The 20,717-nt window shown below is 41.1% G+C and overlaps 1 protein-coding gene and 1 long non-coding RNA gene across 2 annotated transcripts; one reads left to right on the forward strand and one right to left on the reverse strand.

The window, feature by feature from the left end:
• The first annotated feature begins 5,170 nt into the window (after positions 1 to 5,170).
• On the forward strand, positions 5,171 to 5,811 carry LOC119032586. Its single transcript, XR_005078954.1, has 3 exons — positions 5,171 to 5,405; positions 5,576 to 5,607; positions 5,673 to 5,811. It is a non-coding gene; the product is annotated as an uncharacterized LOC119032586 (long non-coding RNA).
• Positions 5,812 to 5,913: 102 nt separating this feature from the next.
• Positions 5,914 to 19,373, reverse strand: etnk1 (ethanolamine kinase 1). The gene is made up of 8 exons (XM_037121347.1): positions 19,058 to 19,373; positions 17,362 to 17,621; positions 16,561 to 16,701; positions 14,697 to 14,839; positions 9,919 to 10,002; positions 9,676 to 9,836; positions 8,921 to 8,994; positions 5,914 to 8,724 (listed from the first exon to the last, which is right to left on the reverse strand). Exons 1-8 carry the CDS (start codon positions 19,202 to 19,204, stop codon positions 8,652 to 8,654), a joined length of 1,083 nt encoding a protein of 360 aa, XP_036977242.1. The 5' UTR covers positions 19,205 to 19,373; the 3' UTR covers positions 5,914 to 8,651.
• Between the last annotated feature and the right edge of the window lie 1,344 nt (positions 19,374 to 20,717).

Below are 20,717 nucleotides of genomic sequence, written 5' to 3' on the forward strand. Positions count from 1 at the left end.
GACAGAGGTAACTACAAAGTTACTCTACTCTCATCCTTTTTATATTTCAGGCTGTTTTCACAGCAACTTTCCCGGAAGACCAAGAACCTTTTGAGGAACTCAAAAACTTTGCGTTTCCATCAGAGCCGCCAAGACCTAATTTTAGTTCCTTGGCCATAGGTCTTATAGCCGCAAAAAGTCTCTGCCCAGGGTGCATTACACTCTCAGGATAGTTTCAGTTCCTGGGATTTTTGGTCAAAAAATCCCTATTTTCAAGTCAAAGACATAAGCCCCTGTTTTCTCAAAAATAAATTGATGCCAAAATGTGAGGAACTGGCAGGTAATTTCTCACAACTTATCACTCTTCTGAAGACGTTTCCAGCATGCTCAAAGACTCCTTTATCCTGCCAGAACCACAAATATTCAGTCCAGTGCAGAGGATTTTATCCAATTTCCCCATGTGACTTCATTCCTTCAAACAAAGATGGCATCCAGAGGTGACACACATTTCCGTGCTTTTCTTGTTGATCAGCATCACCAAAACTAAGTCTTCTCTCAGGCTAATTTATCTGGATTTATCTTATTTTCTATCACTTGATTGTGAACAATAATGTGTTCATATTTTCAATAGCAACTTCAGTTGCAGTTGGATAAGGCAGAAAAAGTGAGTGCTTAATGTTGAAAATATAATAATCTCATTTTAGATGATGCTGATTAAATATTCACATTCTGATGTGCCTCTCCTTCCACATAAGTGCAGTTACATTCACCATGAGTCAACAAAATATCCAAAAAAACAAACAAAAGCAAGGTGACAACAAAGTTTTTTTCCACCCCCCTCTGCAGTAAAATGGTAGACAGGGGAACGAGGCTAACAGGCCAATTATGACTAATAAACAGATCAGGAATGAGACAAATGACAGTCTTTTAACAGCTTTGACTGTTTGAGCAAAACAGTAAGTAGTCGCCTATAATGAGACGAGGTGGGTGTAGTGGAGGTGTGTCAGTGTGAATCATTGTGTGTGATGGTCGGGGGTACGAGCAAGCCGCAGCGAGCGGAGCGGATACAAGCTGCACACAATTAACAGAAACATAAATATCTTGCCGTGCTTAAGCAAGCCATTAATCAGATATAAATAGAGCGAAGGAGCCCTTTGTGATTAACGAGGTGAGACTCGCTGCTAATTACTGTTTCCCTCTCCTCTGATAATTAGGTTGGCGCGTTGAATGGGGATGAAGGAGACCGCCCTAACCCCACCCCACCCCCCCCCACACACACACACACAATCTGCAATTGTTATGTGCTGCTCTCTGCTCTTTTGTTTGATTGTAGTGGGATACATGTCTGTGAATGAGATTTCAATGGGATGGCCAAGGTGAGGCACAAACATGTCTGATGTGACCGAAGATCCACTACTGATATTAAACTCACAGGTCTGACATCATAGACATCATTCAGTCATAGTGCTGAGTCTTAGTCTGGTACCCCATAGACATAACCCTGCGTATGGGACTTCTTATAGTTGCAGTATTATCATTCTGGAGGCAACACAAACAAAAGATTTCTTTAAAGAAACACACCAGGACTGTCTCTGTGTACATCTGTGCAGGTTTGGTTATTCATACATGACTGATAACAACCTGCATCTGGACTCATCAGAGACTGCAGCATTTCATCTTTACAGGAGATATAACTGGGCAAATCAGCAGAAAACTCACTTATCAGTTATGTTTCAACTCATATTAACCAAATATTGTGCATAAATTACGCAAATAGAAAACTTGAAACTGCACTCATGCAAATTTGAGTTTTTCTAATATTGTTTTTTAAAATGATTGGAGGCAGAGGCGACTGAGTGCAATGTTATCTGCTCTTTAGCCACAATCTATTTAAGCCAGGAGATGAGATTGTTTACTTTAGAATACGGCAGTCAATCGACTCATTGAAGCACAAGCAACAAATAATGAGTATTTTTTAGAGAACTTTTTTTGCATTAACATTTCACTATGGACTAAATACTGAGCGCAATATTATGGCTGTAGAAAAATGACACAATCCACCTATAGACTTGTCTCTAAAGGATCATTTTCACTGTGCTATTCAGTCTGCAACTGGGCTCATGTTTTCCTGTAAAACTGAAGGCCGAATTCCAGCACAAAGGACGCTCATCTTACATTGCACAGCCAAAACAGGAAGAGACATACCTGGTCACTATGTCACTGTCCCCAGGTAACAGTGGAACAACAGGAATAACTGTGGAAACGCTATAGTGCAAAAGGTGTAGAGGGAGAGTGACAGAAACAGGTAAAACAAGAGAGAAGAGATGCTAGCGGTCCACCATGTCGCTAATGCTGTTTTTGAGGCAGCAACCGGACCCAACTGTAATATCAATCTAGGAGTAGGGAATTTAAAACGGTTGCCTTTTTCCACCTTTTAGAACGACCACTAACAAACAAAGTTTCTCACACTGGCTTGCTTCTTTGTTGAAAAATAATACTTTGGTGATTAAATTTGATATTTGGCTGGATTAACCTGCACTGCAGACCAACTGATACAGGATTTTGTAAACTGAACCAATTTTGACAGGTCAGTTGTTGCAAAGCTTTCACAGATCATCACAAACTAAATGCTGATTTCACAATGTAATGGCTATATAATGAGACCACCAGCATTTAGACTGGGTTGCTTGTCTGCCACCTGGCATGATATCTATTGAGAACACAAAGGCTGACTGACAGATCAGTCCTTGTTACTTTGACTCGTCTCTCTATCACAGTTTCTTGCCATTTACACCAATTGATATAATCGCCACTACACTTTTTTCTATACGACGGTTTCAAATTATTTTCATGTCCACTGTCACGTCCAAATCCTGTCAGCTTGTTCGAGGTTTGCATGCTAGAGCAGAGAAAGGCAGCAGGTTGCAGTCCCAGCAGGGAGCTGCTTTGGTCCTCGGCCCTAAAGAACCCACAAGTGCAAGAGCTGCTCAGGGTGCTGCGAGACGTGGGCCCCCACAGGGCCATGGCAGCTCTTTTGCAGTCAAGCTCAAGGTCAGCTCAAAAGGCTACTAAAGGTGAGTGCCAACTGAAACGAGTATGCAAAGCTACTTTGGCCTAGGAGGTCAACTAGGCCAGCTATTAGGCAAATATTGTAAGTTGGTAGCAAGAGCTCAGTTGGCTTTTGTGTCACTCCGTGCCTTGCCACCGTTCACTGTAATGTATTTAAACCTAAAGACAAGTTGGGGAAAGAAATGAGACTCTCTCCATTGGGGTTTAACTGTAAGATTGTTCTGCCTGCAGAAAAATTAGCCCAATGACATTGTTCTGCGTGCTGTAATCTTTGTTGCTAAAATTCCACTCCACAGGGACTCTGCCTTATTAGTTTGGTGAAATGACAACTCTGATGGATGTGCATCACAGCCTCGTCAGCACTTCTCCCAGGCCTCAGTCTCCGTACTACCAACAGGCTTAAATCCCCTCCTCACACACATACGCACACACACACACTGAGCTCTGGTGATATACAAGTGTAATCCATTACTACACACTTACACCAATTGTCTTCAGCTGGAAGTGGCTGCTATGACCTTTTTATGGGAAATGAAAATAAGTGGAGGCGCAGAACAGCCGATATTGGATTCTGTTGTTAATTAATGTGTGTATTATCCGGCTGGATGAAGCCAGGGGGAGGAAGTTAATTGAATTACAGTCAGCGAGTTGGATAATGCACTGTTGTAATTGTTCAACTGTATAAGACAGTGCTCACATTAGGGGGATGAAAGGCAGGCCTGATTTGCTTCTAGAGAATGGTAAGAAATTACTTGTTTGGTTTTGGGGTGTGAGGCATGAATGGGTTTCTAATTTAACCCTTGGGATGGCAAACTGTGTGCACTTGTAAAGCGCGTCTGTGCTCTCCTTATTTACTTACAGCACTTTTGCGGCAGATAGACAAAGTAATGCATCACTGTAGCCCATCTTATAGCTGTTTTCACAGACTAATAGGCCTAACAAATAATGTTTAGTCTTCCATCAGGCTCGAGTCCCCCACAGCTCACCTTGTCATTTCAATTCATTTCATATTGCCTTTATTTGGACTTTTAACACTCAGGCTGTATAACCAAATTTGGTCCTCCACAAAGAGAGTCTGGCCCAGGGCTCAGCGTTGCAAAGCAATCTAAGCCTATTCAATGTGATGTTTTCTTCAGTAAATTCAGTACGTTCTTATTTGCTTTGAATAGAAAGGTTCAATACAAGGCATATTAATGAGCCGCCTTTATTTTAAATTTAGAAATCTATGTTAATAAGCGTTAATATCGCAAATAATAAACGCCGAATGGGATTATTTTTGCACCATGTAGAGAGCTTTCTGCCAGGGGACCTGTACGCTCGCTCATTTTTTATTTTTTTTTCCTATGGGATGTGCTGCCATCTTGTGGTCATCTCTGGTACAGCCTCTGCAAAATACAAGTATCTAACAAGTGTACCCCTCTGTCAGGCCAACTGACTGTGACAGGGAGATTGTGGATTTGTCCTTCAAGAAACAAAATCACTTCATAGTGACAGTTTGGTGCCAGTATTTTGTCACTTGTACTGCTTCACTCATATCTAGAATGGTTGTTTGGTGCATTGCCGTGGAGTGGCATGTCTGGCCCATTTAAACCATAACTGCTCATTTTAGTCGTGGAGTGGATAGGAAATGAGGTATACAGTAGAACAATGTGTTTGATGTGTTACCAGCAAGGTTAACAAATCTGCAGTTGTAACATCGAGCTATTATGGTTTTCATACAACAAACTGAAGGACATGCGATTGGTAGATTTGTTTTAGGCAACAGTTCACATTACAAAGAAACAATGCACATATCATATCATTCAGTATATTTCTGCAGCATACACAAATACATACTACAAAGCTTGAACTATGTCAGAGATGTGAAAACTACAAAATTTTCAACACTGCAACTATTCACAGATTCAAACCTGTATATTCACCTCCATTAGTCAAAAGATGGCTCCAAGGGCCTACAGCATTCAAGTGACTTATCAAGGCTCAATGCAGCACAGCTGTGCCACCAGGAGAAACTGAAGGAACTGTCATTAAAAAGAGATAATTCACAACTCACAAAAACAGCTCGACTGAATAACCAAAAATGACAGAGTCCACCCCTGCCACTGAGACAACTTTGGCAGAAGCAGCAACGCAACAACTTAAGTGCCCAATTTAACAACATGGCCTCCACAGCATCATCATCAACAAGAGGTAGCCAAGCAAGAGGTTAAACAGGTGCTCACAGACAGCCACAAACAACAAGCAACAAACCAGCGAGCAAAGAGACAGAGCAAGAAGGAACATGTGACTTACATTTTGGACGTTCATTCTTCTTTTTTTCCATGAAGTATCCATGTATCCAGTAGTATCCATGTCAGGTATCCCACTGTTGGCCATTTTGTTTGTTTTAACAGAACTCATTTTATTTGTTCTACTGCTTCTAGACCTAACTAGCAAAACACTGAAGTTGCTATCATATCAATCGCAGTTTTTGAAAACCAAGCCAACTCCAGGCTCATTTATTTTGTGCATTTTCTTTTGTTTGTAGCGACGCACGCACGGCTCGTGTCAAAACTCCAGGTAGGTGTCCATTCAGCTCTCAAGTGCAGGAGGCAATTTCCCCTTCTAACCTTTCCCATTGGTAGGCTCCAGAAATGGTGCAGTACCGCCTTTGACCACACAGACTATCAGGAGTTTATCGATAAGCCCAGAGGGGCGCTGTTTCACTCAAAACAACTTGATGAAATGTGAGGAAGACGGGCACCACATCGAAATAAAGAAAAATGATGACATAATTACATGAAATTAAAATGATTGCTGCTTTGGTCTTTAATACATAAAATTATGGCTTGCTAATGCCTCCACGAAACACGAGACACAGACAGATAAGGGGAAATAGACTTTATTATTTTGTTGTTGTTTACAGTATTGAAAAAAACTTGAAGAAAACTTTTTTTTTAAATGTCATCTCTTACCCCAGGCAACTATTCACTTTAATGCAACCTCTAGAAAACAGAAAAATAAAAGAACTCCCTCTATGTACATTCATTCACATTTGAGGACACGCAGAGATATTATTACATTTGTTTACTGTACATATAAACATATGTTAAAGTGGCCAGAGAGATTTGAGGACAGGCTTTTTACAATGTAAAATATGAGACACACACTTGTAAAATAAAGGAGGTTATTAGCAGTACTAAGATGACCTATGTGAGATGTGCAGTGACAGATTGATGGGGAAATGGAACAAAGAGAAAATATTTCAGTGGTGCAATTTTTACACTTTTTTTTTTTGACAATTCAGATTATTTGGCAGTCAAGTTTCACATGCTGTATTTAATTATGCATGTTATGTGTAAACTTGGCCTGACAGACAGAAAACAATCTTTCACAGAAACGATATCTTCCCTCCAACACAGCTCAAACCATTTACCATTAAATACACTTATGGAAGATTTTCACATATGTTAAAATATCCAGTGGACACACATTTCAGATTGATACAAGGTGTGACTCAAACTACTTCTTAAATTGTCCCTCTTACTTCACTTGCATGAAAGACACGCAACACTGAATTTGAGACAGAATCAAAGTACTAGGCCTAACCTTCAAACTTCTGAACCGTGAGAACAAAACAGGATTTCACAGGCTCACAGGAATATAAACACTTCACGTGTGTACTCCTTAGGTACTTCTGAAAAAGGAGTGTTAACACAAGTGCACAGTCCAGTTTTGTCAATGACGGTCTCTTTACAGAACTTTGCAAACTTGCTACAGGCCATCTGGGCAAACCCTTCTGGAGTAAACAAGTAAACTTGCTTCACCACATTTTACATGTGACCTTTCTGTTTAACTTGCTCAAAATGCAAAAAAGTGCTTGAAGGTTTTTTATTTGCTACATTTGCCCAAGAATCATCTGTCGCTGCATCCACAAGCTCACAAGAACCTCAGCATTAATATTTCCATTTAAATAAGTATAAAAAAAGTTTATATAACTGTCATTCTAGTTCTCTTTGTGCTACATGGAAAATCATACAGTGTGCATTATGTACAAGCATAAAACAAACGTCAGCACTTTGGTGTAGGCGTATTAAAGAAACCAGGAAATTAACTTATTCAAGCTTTTAAAGGGCCCCCCTAAAGCTCATTTTAAAAACATTTAACATGAAGGTCAAACTGTGAGTTATCAAGAACTGGTACTGACAGCAGCCAGAGTTTTCTTTTTCTCCACAAGATGGTGCTCTAATTCCTCGGGTCCCACTTACAGCTGACTTTCATTACATGTTCTCAAACTTAACGCAGTTGAGACGATCAACTCTACTTTCTTTTTCGCCTAAATTCCACCTCATTACAGATCTTTGTTTCATCCTGGGCCGCTTCGAATGATGAATGCCAACAGTGGCTCAGCAATGTGACAGTAAGCAAGGCCATATGACAACAAGCAAATGAAAACTGGTCTGTAAATGTGATAAAAATGGTCAGTCCTTATTCAATTAGATCTGATCAATAGTGTTTTCTAATATAAAATAAGATTCCTAAACCTTCCCTGACATAGAGCAGACAATGTAATGGTTTGGTCTGTTTTGTGCAGTCAATGTCACCGTGAATCTAAGGCCCCGACACTGCTGACTTACCAAATTTCCTGTCAACCAGTATGAACATGGAATGCTCAAATTACAGTGAGATGCAAGCTTGTCCCCAATAAAGATTATGACAAAAACAGTGTCAAAACAAGTGTAAAATGTACAGAACTGTGAAAATCTCCCAAGAGACAAAAAGACCTCAAATATTTAACTAAGAGGAGAGGTTGTATGTAAACACAGGATGCTTTCCTACAACTCCATGTTTCTACTTTAAGTAAAGAAAGCCAAAACAAATAAGGCCTCACCAAACTACTCTGCGACAATGACTTAAAAAAAAAAAAAAAAAAGGAAAATAAGGGTGAAAACAAGAGTCACAAGGCAAGCCACAAGCCAACTTTTTTTGTGTGTTGTGGCTCATGTCACATGGGACACAGCGACAGCACTGGCCTTTCCATGTTGACATTTCTTCTTTTTTGTTTTGTTTTTCTTTCATCTTGGTTCCTCAGCAAACAAAGCAGGCTTTGTATTGCCATTATGTCGTTATAAATTTGGTCATTAGCTGGGCTGACGGTTGAGGGTTCCCTCCCCTCCAGTGGATGTGCATATGAGGACGGTGTCTCCAGGCATTCAGATTAGTGTTTGGGCTATCTGTCAGTCAGGAAGGTGATTACTATGTGTTGGTTGTGAAGGTGGTGACATTCCACCTATGATGTTTTTATAGTGATTTGACAAAAAGCTGCATTTCATGGTAATGTTAGAATTGGTATTAGAATAACTGAAATGACCACAGTAAGTTCAGTTTTGTGGGCTTCACATTAAAGTTGTGAAAGCAGATGTTGGATACAATTTGTGGTCTGTTCAATCTATAGAGTTTAGGATATGTAGAGGGGACCCTATAGCCACTGAACAAGACAGACTCAGTCTGGCTCTTCCCTACATTTGGCCCAGGAGGGCGCTCCACAGTCGTCACAATGCGCAGAGCAGGATGGAAGGCAGGGAGAGCAGGAGAAATACGAAAGAGGGGGGGCGCGGTGGCTTTTATTCTGGTAAGTTCAGCGCAACTACCTCTGGTTTCATCTTGAAGTACTGATTGAAGCGCAGGACAGCATATCTGAGTGCAGAGAGACACAGGGAGAAGAGCAGAGTCAGAGAAAAGATATAAACGTACGTGGTATACTAGCTAGATATCAGACTGTTTAAACACACTGTGCACTGAGATGACATGCATATTATCAGTCTGGATGCTTTGTGTTTTGTTCTTAAACATGTGATTAAATATAAATAAAGTGTGGTCAAGATGGACTTACCCCAAGAAGTCAAAGTCGATGGTGGAGAACTTGGCCTGAATCAGAGCCCAGAGACCCCAGAAGAAATGAGACGCCTAGACACAGAAGAGGAAGAGAGCAACGAAAAGTATTAGCATGTCCTCATTGTCTAAAAAGTAAACGACATTTCTAATTACCCAACACAGCTCAGTCAAGCACAAAGCCCTATGGCAACAACGCCAAATAGCTGACACAGAAATACAATTGCTTCACTTGCCCATCCTCCACGCTGCCCTCTTTTCCCCTTGACAGTAAACAAGGCAGAATGTGGCTCAGGGGAGAGTGCTGAGCCTCACAAGGGTTACCACTTGTCATTAAGTTGCCTCCCATATGGTGGCCACATCAGCAAGCGCATTACAAACATAGTTCGCTCATATTCAGAGCAAGTAGCGCCATTTTTTATAGCCCACATCACTCTCTGCTCTGTTTAACCCACACCACACTTTATAATCCATGTTTGCTGACCTGATACCTGGCAGCAGGCCTGGAAAATTCACCCAGAATGAGTCATCAGATTACTGTGAACTACAACTGTTGAATTTCTTCTGATTTTGAACGTTATTGGGAAAGATCACGCTTCTGCAACTACCTGCTATTTACTAATCAGAAACTGTCATCATCTATAGACTAAAGGGTTAATAAATGAATCATGAAAATGATCGTCATATTAACTGATAATGAAAGTAATCATTAGTTGCAGCCCTAGTTCATAACGCATGTGCAATACAAATGCTTACCAGAGCAAACTGGTTGACTTGGACATAAAGAACATCCACCTCTCTGTCAGTCACTTCACAGCCCTGGCCTTTGTGCTCCTTGTAGGCCTCCAGGTAGGAGCGAAGCCACTGCAGCTGAAAGGCCCGATTTGGGTAGTGACTATAATCCACCTCGTTCAGGCCTGCAACACATAAACACTCATCTTAAAAACCCATATTTCAGTGGACAATGTACACACACCGAGCAGTACAAGAAATACTTACCAGCGAACTCATTGAAATGGTTCCCAATGTCGTAGGCTTGGTAATTGTACCCAGCATACTCGTAGTCAATGAACTTTACGTTGCCTGGAAAGAGAAGCAGTGTTGTTTAGACAGAGACAAGGGAAGCAGACACAAAATGATTATGTAGGTTTTTTTTTCCCTTTGGCTACTCTGAGTGTTAAGGCTTTACATTTTTTTTCATACTGTAACTTCTTCTCTGTCTGACTGGACTGGCTGGCCAGTTGGGTGAACGGGGGCAGGAGTAAGAGCTTGCATTTTGAGGTAAAGGAAGATGAGAGAGGGAGACTTCAGCACAGAAAGTGAAATAAAAGAGAAGTAAGAGAGACACATTTCAACTAGTATGAAAACAACTGCTGACAAACAATTCCTACGCATGCACTGTAAGGCTGGTTGGAACGAACAGAATCATGCTGCTAAGAATTAAGGCAGTCATAGTCAACATGTACACATAATGAGGGCTCTTTTAAAGTAGAAGTGGGAAACTTGTTGCTTTTAGGCTGTATTTGCCACTCTAATTAGGTGTAATTAGATGACAAGGGATGCATGAGAGGAAAAATGGAGAATGTATTAGATAGCTTGCACATCTTGGAGGCTGAGCCGCCAATCTCCTGTGATATTTGAATAAACAGATTAGATGTCCCAGTAACGGAGTTATCAGCCTTTTTGCGCAAGACCGCAAAATATGCAGCTGGGATAGATTAGCTAGAGATGAAAAGAGATGCAAATACAGATGCAACACATTGAACACGTACAAATAGCTAAAGATGACATGAGTACATCTGGCTGCTCAGACAATGTTTGTTTTGGATACATGCACAGAATAAAAGGAAAAATGTCCGAGGCAGAGTTATGTTTTGAAGACACGAGCGGGAACAAAAGAGAAAAGGTCAAAGAAAGCAGAGAGACAAAGGGAGGAAGATAGTAAAATACAAAGAGACACTAAAGCGTTGTGTAGGTAAGCACAGTGAGCTGCCAAAGCAAATGTACAGCAACACACTGTTTGATATTGCTCTCTGAAAACTGAGCCAACTGGAGTTACAGCTCTTAGGTACATGCTAAACCCTCAGGACATGACTAGTTTTACAAGGAACTCACAGGCAAGAGTGCTACATTATTGGCTTGAATGCTTCATTGTCTTTTTAACTGCCCATGAAATATGACTGAAGATTACATCTTATCGTCTGCTTGTAACTAGGGTTGTCATGGTGCAATACTAGCATAAAAAATGGTAATTGTAAGCAGGTACTGAAAAAGTATCAATAGTTTCGGCAACCTTACTTGTAACTTTAAAACTGATGTCAAAAAATGGAGAGGACTGGTCAAACAATGTGTTGCTTTCTGAGTGTTTTTTTGGGCCACTGGAAATATGTAGGGTCAGCATTAACAATGAACAAAGGGGAATGCATTCAGTCATGAAGTGCCTGATCTCAAAATACAAACCCTTACTTACAAGCCCGCTGTTGCAGAGACATTAATAAACTAAGTGGAATTTTGGAAAACAATACATGTAACTAAATGTTACTCTTAAATGTGCTGGTTTGTTTAGGCTAATTTATCTTCCCTAACATGTGGAACATTAGTCTTTGAGGTGGTGTTGCTGGACTACAGAGAAAGACACTTTGAGGTGGGTTACCAGCCGGCGTGTAGGTCCTAGCGGGACACAACTGAACACCTCCAGGCAGTGGCTATAGCCCCCCCTGTGCAGCAGATGAAAAGGTTGGGGCAAACACATCTTTCACACATGCTCACTCTCTCACTGATATATTTTCTCTTATCCATTCTTGCTCCCACGCACAGTGTCAAAACATCAGGCCCCACTGCCAAATTCCCATTCCTTTTCTAGTCCTTCCCTAACACTTGCAACCTCGCTTCAACTTCTCGCAACACACCCCCTCCAATGCTTCCTTCCCATTGGTCCACTGTGAACCCAATAGCGTGACACCTCTGCCGCTTCTGCAAATGACAGAATCTTTGAGAGGCTTCCTGTTGGCTGCTGAGCTGCAGATTTGTTTTGCCCTCTGGGCCCAAGTACAGTGTGCAAGTACAGTGGGGTTTTTTTTGTTTTGTTTTTTTTTGGGTCTCTAAACATCTGAGGAAACCGAGAAGGGCATGGAAACTAAGGCAGCCTATGTTGGAGGCTCAGGGACAAAAAGAAAGAAGTAATACAGCTCTTGTTGAACTTTAAACTTTTAACAGGATATGTGAGGGGGAAAAAAAAACGGACAAAAATAATTGAGCCGATACCAATGCTGCTTTTATCAATACAGGAAGTGGTGGTGTCTGCTGGTTGCATTTGGCAGACAAGTGGTTTCAACTACAGCATAAACAGCAGAGCAGACTTGACAGGAAGCAGCCTGGTAGCTGTTCAGTCTCTTTACATGCCAAGTCAGTTTGTCAGTTGAACAAAGAGTTGGAAGTACACAGGGATTAAGTTTACTCAAACAAGAGTTTAAACAGCTTCAGTGGGTGTGGTCAAAAAACAGTTACTATGGCTTGGAGCTGAAATCCCTCGACTATTGTGGTGTTCATTCCACTGTGAATGTCCTTTGTAGTTGTGGTCTTGTTTTGTTGGCATTGTTGAGACATTTGAATACACAAGAGGAACTGGGATAAAGGAAAGTTCCTTTCTACTCAATTATTCTTCCAAATTAGTACTGATATCCTCAGCTGAACTCACTCAAACCTGAAACATGATTCTACAAGCCTGCTAATATGTCCTGCACAGACTTCATGAGTACCATCAGGGCAATGTTGCATTTGTTACAACTGACTACATACATTTAAGAAAGTTTCAAGCTGGGTGTTGAGCCAATTCCAGTGAAACAAATCACTTGTTTTAATAGCAGATTCAAATGAGATTCTCCAGGGCTGCATGTCCACATCTGGTGTTCACCACAGCTAACCACAAACTGTTTTTCTGTGTGCCGAAGGCATTTCCCCTGCATTGTTGCATAAGCATGTTTCAAGTAGGAGGCTGGTGATATTTTATATTTGTTAATGTCAGCAAATCCGATTTAAAGACCTGCTTAAGTAAGTCCATCTAACAGCACTTGCCAACTTGCCTCGCCTGTCTTTTGTGCTCAGCCCAACCCTGTACATTCCTTCTGAAGACATGTATCTACACAAAAGGGGTCACATACAACAACCTTAATTTGAAATTTTGAAAAATTTGCTTTGCAGGTTTCGGCAAATGTTATTCAAACAGTAAATTTCTTTCAGAATATTTTCTGCTGCAGACCAATACACATTCGGTATACTAATGACTATTTATAGCAGCAGGACAGCGTGTATAACACTGACTGAAAGTAGTCTGAAATTACTGTATTCATAATGTGACTGAACAGGTCAACCAGTGAAACAGTGTGGCTCACTGTTTTCTTAATAGTTATGGACAATAACTCTTTATCATACAGGAATAAGCTAGACAGGCATTACTTGTTCGTTGGATCAAATCAATGTCTTTTTCTGATTTTTCTCATGTTTATTGTTGACATTAAGAAAATACAGAATATCAGCCGATATGTTATTTCACGTAGATGGTCAGACCAGTAATAAGAATTGATGTTATGAAATGAAAATTGGGACATAAGAAGCAGTGACGGAAAGTAGCTTTACAGCAAAACATAAAAACATTTATGTAATAAATAACCAGCATCATCAGTAGGCAAGCTACTGTCAGAATGACAACTGGTGGGCAGTGGAGTAGCATTGGAGGGTAACAAATAGGTAACGTGGCTCCTACTGCTGCCATGAGCACATCCCGATTAGCCTGAGCAGTGGGCAGACTATGCGAGGGCCCTCAGAGCCGAGGGGTGCGTGAGGCTTGTCTCTCTCCATTGCCTCCCCAGTGCAGGGCGGCGCAGGGCAGCCACAGCCTCGGCTGTCATTCCTAGGGGAGAAAGGCTAGACACAAGGAGCTATGAGAAGGGCCCCGCCCCTCGTCAATAAAGGACGAGGGGACTGACAGCTCTTAAAACACCCCCACCCCACCTCCAACATACATTAAAAACACCCTGTACTTTCCTCCTCCACTGTCTTATTTGTTCTCGCCATTTCTCTGCTACAAGACAATGTTAAAGTAGTACGTTTGCTTGAGGACAGGTTGCTTTGACATTAACACTATTAAAAAAACAAAAAACTACAAAAAAGAAACAGCAATATTGATAAAGCACCAAAGAAATGTGCTGTCAATAAAACTGAGACTTGGCATGTGGTATGATGTTATGGTATTGGTTGTTCAGGCTGATAATAGTGGTTTACGTTCTAAGTTTTCATCACAGAATTAGAACGACAGATTAGACAGATTTTCGGGAAAAGGATGAAATCCAAATTGGACACATCTTCAGAAAAAGGCCACTGGTTCTTATTACAGTGGGAAATTTAAATTTGTGAAACTAAAATCAGTTAGAGATGAATTGCTGTAACACTTCATTGTCAAATTTACTGGAGGCAAATGCACTTTGCCCCATCCACCAGTTTCCACAAATTAATGTTAATCTGTGTCATGTGTGCTTCATTGGAATGAGGATTCCATCTACAGCAAAACAATAAAATAACAGGACCGTCTCTTCTGGCCGTTCTAATTCTACGCCTGCAGCCCAATGCAAACACTGACAATGGGTGAAGCATGTGACTAGCGTTGAGGAAGTGCAGGTAATGCAATCCTACCTGAGTGCGGGGACCAATGCAGTTCACACGACAACACAATTCAGCCACACAGTAATGTCTATGACTACACATGTGCAGTCAATACTCACCTGCCTCCTGGCTATAGATTATGTTTTTGCAGAGCAGGTCGTTGTGGCACAGCACTACAGGGGAGCCCAGCACTGACAAGCTCTGTTGGAGCCACAGCAGCTCATCTCGGAGGCACCGTGGGCTGGGCACCTCCATTCTCAACCTGGAGGGGGCACAGAGTCAGAGAGGGTGAGTATGTTGGAAGACGTAGGAGCACTGTAAGTATTAATAGAAGGACAGAAGGAGGTAAAGTCAGTACAGGGGAACCTGAAAGTAGATGTATAAATAGAGGTAAAATAGGAACAGAAAATAAGAAGTGTGAGAAAAGAGGAGAGGGAAACAAATAATGAACCTTAAAAATTGTACAGCCAAGTTTTGGGCAAATCAATTTATGAGGAAGAAACAGAAGAAAATAGAGAGGTTGTGAATTACTGATTGCACAATCCAAGCCGAAATGAATCTGCAACAAAGAAACCACATGATATGGGCACAGAGCCTCACAAAAATCTCATTTGAGCACAATGGAGCAGGCTTGACCATTATTAATAAAAGGCATTCATTCAATCAGAAAAAGTCAAGACATTCCTATAGTCCTCACCAAAGCTTACTTACAACCACAGTTCCTACATGTCTTTAATTGTTTTAGTCGCCACCATGCACACGTCATCCTGGAGATACTGTGTGTCACTGTCTTTAAGAAGTCTTTATCAGCATTTCTCTTATAAAATTAATATTTGGCAGCCTCCAGGGAAATCAATTGCCTGCAAAGTCAATGTTTGTTTTGTATTTGTCCTGGGTGCCAAGTTATACGAAGGTAGACATAACCACCAACCCGATTTTCAAACAAGCAATCATGGTGCCAAAGTGCCCGAAGTGTGTTAGCTAGGAACTAGGGCTAATCATAGTTTGAGTTGCCTGTGATATAGTACACCTGTATTTTTTGTTTGTGCCAGTGATAAAAAAAGACACTTCCAGTATTTAACATTCAAATTCAGATGAAACTACAAGAAAATACCACACTTGTAATGCATTCAGCTTATACAAGATATGATACATGACTTTAAGAAAAATCACTATGCTAAATGTAATATTATAACAATAATCCAGAGAAAGCAGTCAACAATCTGTATTGGAACTAGGTATTAATATTGGGTTTTTGTTTTAAGATAACTTCACCTTTTCATACATATTTGAAGGGTCCTGCTCTTTCAAGTTTCATGGTGTTTTGGAGAAATTAACTCCACTGACACTGCTGTGTTATCACTTAACAATGCCATAGTTGTAAAGTGAGGTCAGACCTGCTGAGGTTGTGAAGAATTTCCTCCTTCCTCCTGTGAGACATTACTTATAATAAATACTCTTGTGTGACATTGCACACGTGGTTGTGTTGATCATTTGTGACTCACTGATCAGAGGTAGGGTCATGGCTCTACGTGGAGATAACTGATAACAAAAATATACTAGATGCAAACCCAGATTTACTTTACAATGTAAGAAGACCCCATTTGCATCCTATTCAGTATTCTTAAAAAAGTCAACTTACTACAGGGCTTACTTTCTTATCTTAGTTATCTTATGCTCCCATTTCTTTTATCTTTAATCAGTGCACAGGATTTTGTTATTTTAGGCTTTTAATTTGGTGGTGACTTATTTAAGCCTAAGTACTATTATTCAATCTTTACTTGTCTAAAAATAGGCTATTTAAAACCCTTAACCTGTAAATCAGTCATAAACTGATCGAAATGTTCTAAAACAGCCAGGATTGTGAGAATAAAACTGAATTACACTTTTAAACTTTGATTAGTGTACTGAAACAATAATGGGAACAGCCAAAAAAAAGTCTGATAGTCTGTGTGTTCATTATATTGCTCAATATGGCCTCACCTGGCATCCTGCTGAGGGTCCTTTAAGTACTTGGGGATAAGAGCAAAGTACTTGCCCATCTTCAGCCACAAATCGGACTGGGGCACCCAGCCATTGTGGGCATGGATGGCATGGTACTTGGCCAGCTGCCTGGCAATGAGCCTGAAATGTACAAAAAACAAGACAGAAAAAGGGAGGACTTAACTTAGAGCAGCAAGCAGCAATATGTGACTGGCCTCCAAGTCAAGGAATTCAGGTTTGAAAGGAGAAAAAAAATTATTTACATGTTTTCAGAACTGGACACAAACAACAACAATGGTGACTGGATTGAGGTTACAAAAACAATTTCTCTGAGCAAAATATTATTAGGATACATTCTGAGTCATTACCAACGTAATGCAACTTGTTTACTTTAATGTGTTGTCTCTTACAAAAATAATCTTTAAACTCTTAAAAAGGAAATGTGTATGGCTGACTTTTTGATGAAATGTTAGAATTTTGACTGTTGTTACTGCATCACCCAGGGAGAATCATTCCAGACTCTATACATGAAGCCTGAACTGAATAGGACAGCTGTGCAACTGTGTATATTTTGTAAAAGAAGGAGTGAAACAGAACTGGCACTTCAATCTGCTCACAACATATATGCAAATAAATCTTGTTAATGCATTTAAATGTTGAGCAAATTTGATTGCCGTGTTTGTCAAGGATGCATGGCTTGCTTCAGGGTGCTAGGCATTGACAGGTGACAAATCTTACAATGTAGTTCACGAAACATCGTTTCCTTGAACATTCTTGTTACATAACAAGGAATTTTCTTACCTGAAAACAGGTTGGCTGCGAATGTCCTCAGGTTCCAGGGCAGTCCCTTGCAGAAACTCGTAACACAGGCCGTTGTTGAAGGTACAGTATAATCTTGGGGCACAGCGGTGAGCCTGTAGTACCCTGAAACTTTTCACCTCGTTTTCCCTGTCAACCAACAGTTCAGTTTTGTTGCCATAAATGCGAACCAGAACCACATCCTGCATGACTGCCCCCACGTAGCAGCCCAGCAGCTTATTGGTTATTCCATCTGTGAAAAACTGCAGACACAGAGGAAAGAGTGGAGAACAGGTGAATCAAGGACGCCTTCAGTCAGAAGTCCTGTGCCTGAAAACCTACATAGTTTTTGGTGTTACATAACTTCGGAAAGGAGTTGAGATCTGGCAAAGTAAAAGCACAAAAAGGAGAAGAGGAACAAATGTAGTTATGAAAAATGAGGAGGGCTTGTCTGGTTCGATTTAGGCTAAACTGCCAGTGCTGTGAAGCTGGGAACATTTTTGGTGAGAGGTTTGGGGTGGTGGTGGTGGTGGTGGTGGGGGGGGGGCAACATACCAGCCCTAATTGTTCACTCTATATGCGATTGACTGAGAATGACAGGACTGTAAGGAATTTTATTTTGCATGAAGAAGCAATGACAGGCATTCGCTGAGTTCCCACTTTGCTCTCATTGATGAGTACAGGCAAAGGTTTGCAAAAGCATGTGACCAGCTCCCATTCTCACTGTGTTTACCAAGAGGGGCCACACCCCCAGCCTGTTCTTATGCTTAATGGAAAAATAAAATTCAGTTTCTGGGCATCTGCCCAGTCTGTAATATTGAGCGCATGTCTCATTGTTTTTCCCAAGGATAATGTAAAGTTAATGATTTCTGTCTGAGTCCTGATTGGGTCATTTATGTTGAAAACTAAATGCATAGAATAGCCTGTAGAAATGCTCTACTAGACTGTGTCTAATCTGTGTTTCTTCCAGAAGTTTACAGAGATCCCTTACCAATCTCTAGCCTGTATTTACACAGAGATGCGGATCACCCCCATTAATCTTCTAAATTCCAGAAAGTCTGTAAATGGGGCGCAGCAGGATGAAAATAATGGGCTCAGATAACAGAAACTCCTACATATGTATGGCGACGAAATTGACGCTCTCGTCTTCCATTGCCTAGATAACACTCACAGGGTGCATATAATGTTTAACTTCAGTTTTTTAAATGCATATAAACAGGTGTGGCCAAGTAGGCAGCGTCAAGGGCAGAGCAGAGAGAAAACTCCCAGGGTTTGATCGTGACCCGAGCTGACGCAGATGATATTTGCAAAACATTAACCTTAGCCACCTAAAATACCGCAGTGTCTTCGGAGCTTGCACGGAGAACAAGCAATTACCCACCATCTGTCTGTGGGTGTGAGCGGCGTTTTTTTTATCGTTTCGTTTGGGTTTTAGCTGCCTGTGCTGCCATTTAAATAGGTCAGTTCGGTAGTGTCATTCTCTGTTTGGTAGAGAGAGAAAAAAAACGGAGACAAAAACCCATGAATATTAGATAACTCGGCTCTTTCGTACGGGAACAGGCTGCTAGCTTACACCGGGTCTCGCGCATTGAGACAAGTTCCACGACGCATAAAGCGGCAATACAAGCTAATGTGAAATGAGGACTTATGTAATACCGAGTCGAGTGACAGTAAATGTGTAAAAAATAAATAAATGTACCTTGACTTTGACCTCAGATGGCTTCCAGCTCGGTCTCAGCTCCTTGATGAGCTTCAGTGCACCGGACCTGTAGTCGCTCTCGTCAACTGTCACATCTATTTTGGGCACAGCGGGAGCCTCGTCGGGGACGTGAATGTAGTTTGCCATGGCTGAATGCGTCTTTCTCGGATTACTGTTTAAAGTCTTACAGTTACTGTGCAGTACGCGGCGGCGAAATGCGCAATCTATGAAAATGCGTCTACGGCGGCGGGTATATAATCCGTGAATACTCGGTGTGCGGCAACGCCTCTCAAAAAAACCCACCCACCAGGAGAAAAAAATGCACTCCCGGTGCATGCTGGTAGTCGAATGATTTAATAGGAGCGCGTGTTCTATGTGTCAGCGTGCACCGTGGGCGGGATTCAATCACTAAAAATATCGTAATGTGATAAGCAGTCCCTAGGATAATGTTGACGCAAAACACAAAAAAAAAACCCAAAATGAAGTCAGATTTATACACAACTAAAAACAGAAAATATAAGTCAAGTGCATCAAAGGTAACTCAAGACGGGTGTCCTTGGTGTAACAAACAAGCGTACCTGTACCGCATATGTACCTCACCCGGCGGCTGACGTCACATCCGTAATCTTCTTGAATGAAATAAGCGTAAAGTGTCAGCGTTAAATGTCAGAGCTGGAGAAGGCAGCCTGACTTTCGTCACAGGATAGGGTAAATTCTCGTTCACTCCAATCAATCCGCCTTTCTAGTTACATACACACATCTCATATGCTGTGTCTGGACAGGAGAAAAGATAAAGCTCGTGCTTTTATGAAGACGTCGTGTGTGGCTGTTCTCTTTTACTGGTCATTGGCCTCATATAATTAAGTTCAATTAATTTATATATTTTTTTATATATACCCAATCTTATTTGTGTAACAGCAACACACTTGAAAAGCTCACCTCGGCAAAAACCTACTTTCGTTTTTCACAGATATGAAATGAACGACAGGCAGTGTTAGAACATGTAATTCATCTTTGAAAAAAAGAGTGAAATCAAGCTGTTATTGTGGGCCCATGTCCCAGAATGTACCACTTAAACAACCAATCCGGGACTGACTGATTAATCATAGGTGCTTGTCAGTGTGCAGAATCACTTACAAATCTAATATCATCATGAACTGTGTATATCACTCCTAGTTAATGAAGTTAATGCATGACAAGAACTGTTCAAGCCAACGTGCCTTATGGCAATGATAGGCCTCTTCCAATTTACAAAACCCGTAAGCTGTCATCCAGCTAATGGCATCCATGCTTGGCAATATACAGTATAAAACTCTAAATGGGATCCCATTGGACCAGGTGTCCTACCCTTCATTTTAGTAGCCCCTGAATCCAGCAGAGACTTGAACTTCATCTTGATGTCTGTGTCACTATGGTAAGTGATGACTCACCCTCCTCTCTACCCAAACAGGTACACACATACACTGTGAGAGCTGCCCAATGGAACTGATGTGTCATTTCCTGTTAGCCAGTTGAGCAGCTCCAGCTGAGCTAAATGGACGGGGCTGCTCTTTCCCTGGCGAGCCTTCATCAGCAGCTCTTTAGGAAAAGGAGTGCTTTTTACTCATGCTAATTGCCTGTGTTGGTTCAGCCTCTGTCATGACTTGTAACTTATTACAGC

Source organism: Acanthopagrus latus, chromosome 14 (assembly GCF_904848185.1).
Source record: "Acanthopagrus latus isolate v.2019 chromosome 14, fAcaLat1.1, whole genome shotgun sequence".
In the NCBI taxonomy this organism is placed as follows: domain Eukaryota; kingdom Metazoa; phylum Chordata; class Actinopteri; order Spariformes; family Sparidae; genus Acanthopagrus; species Acanthopagrus latus.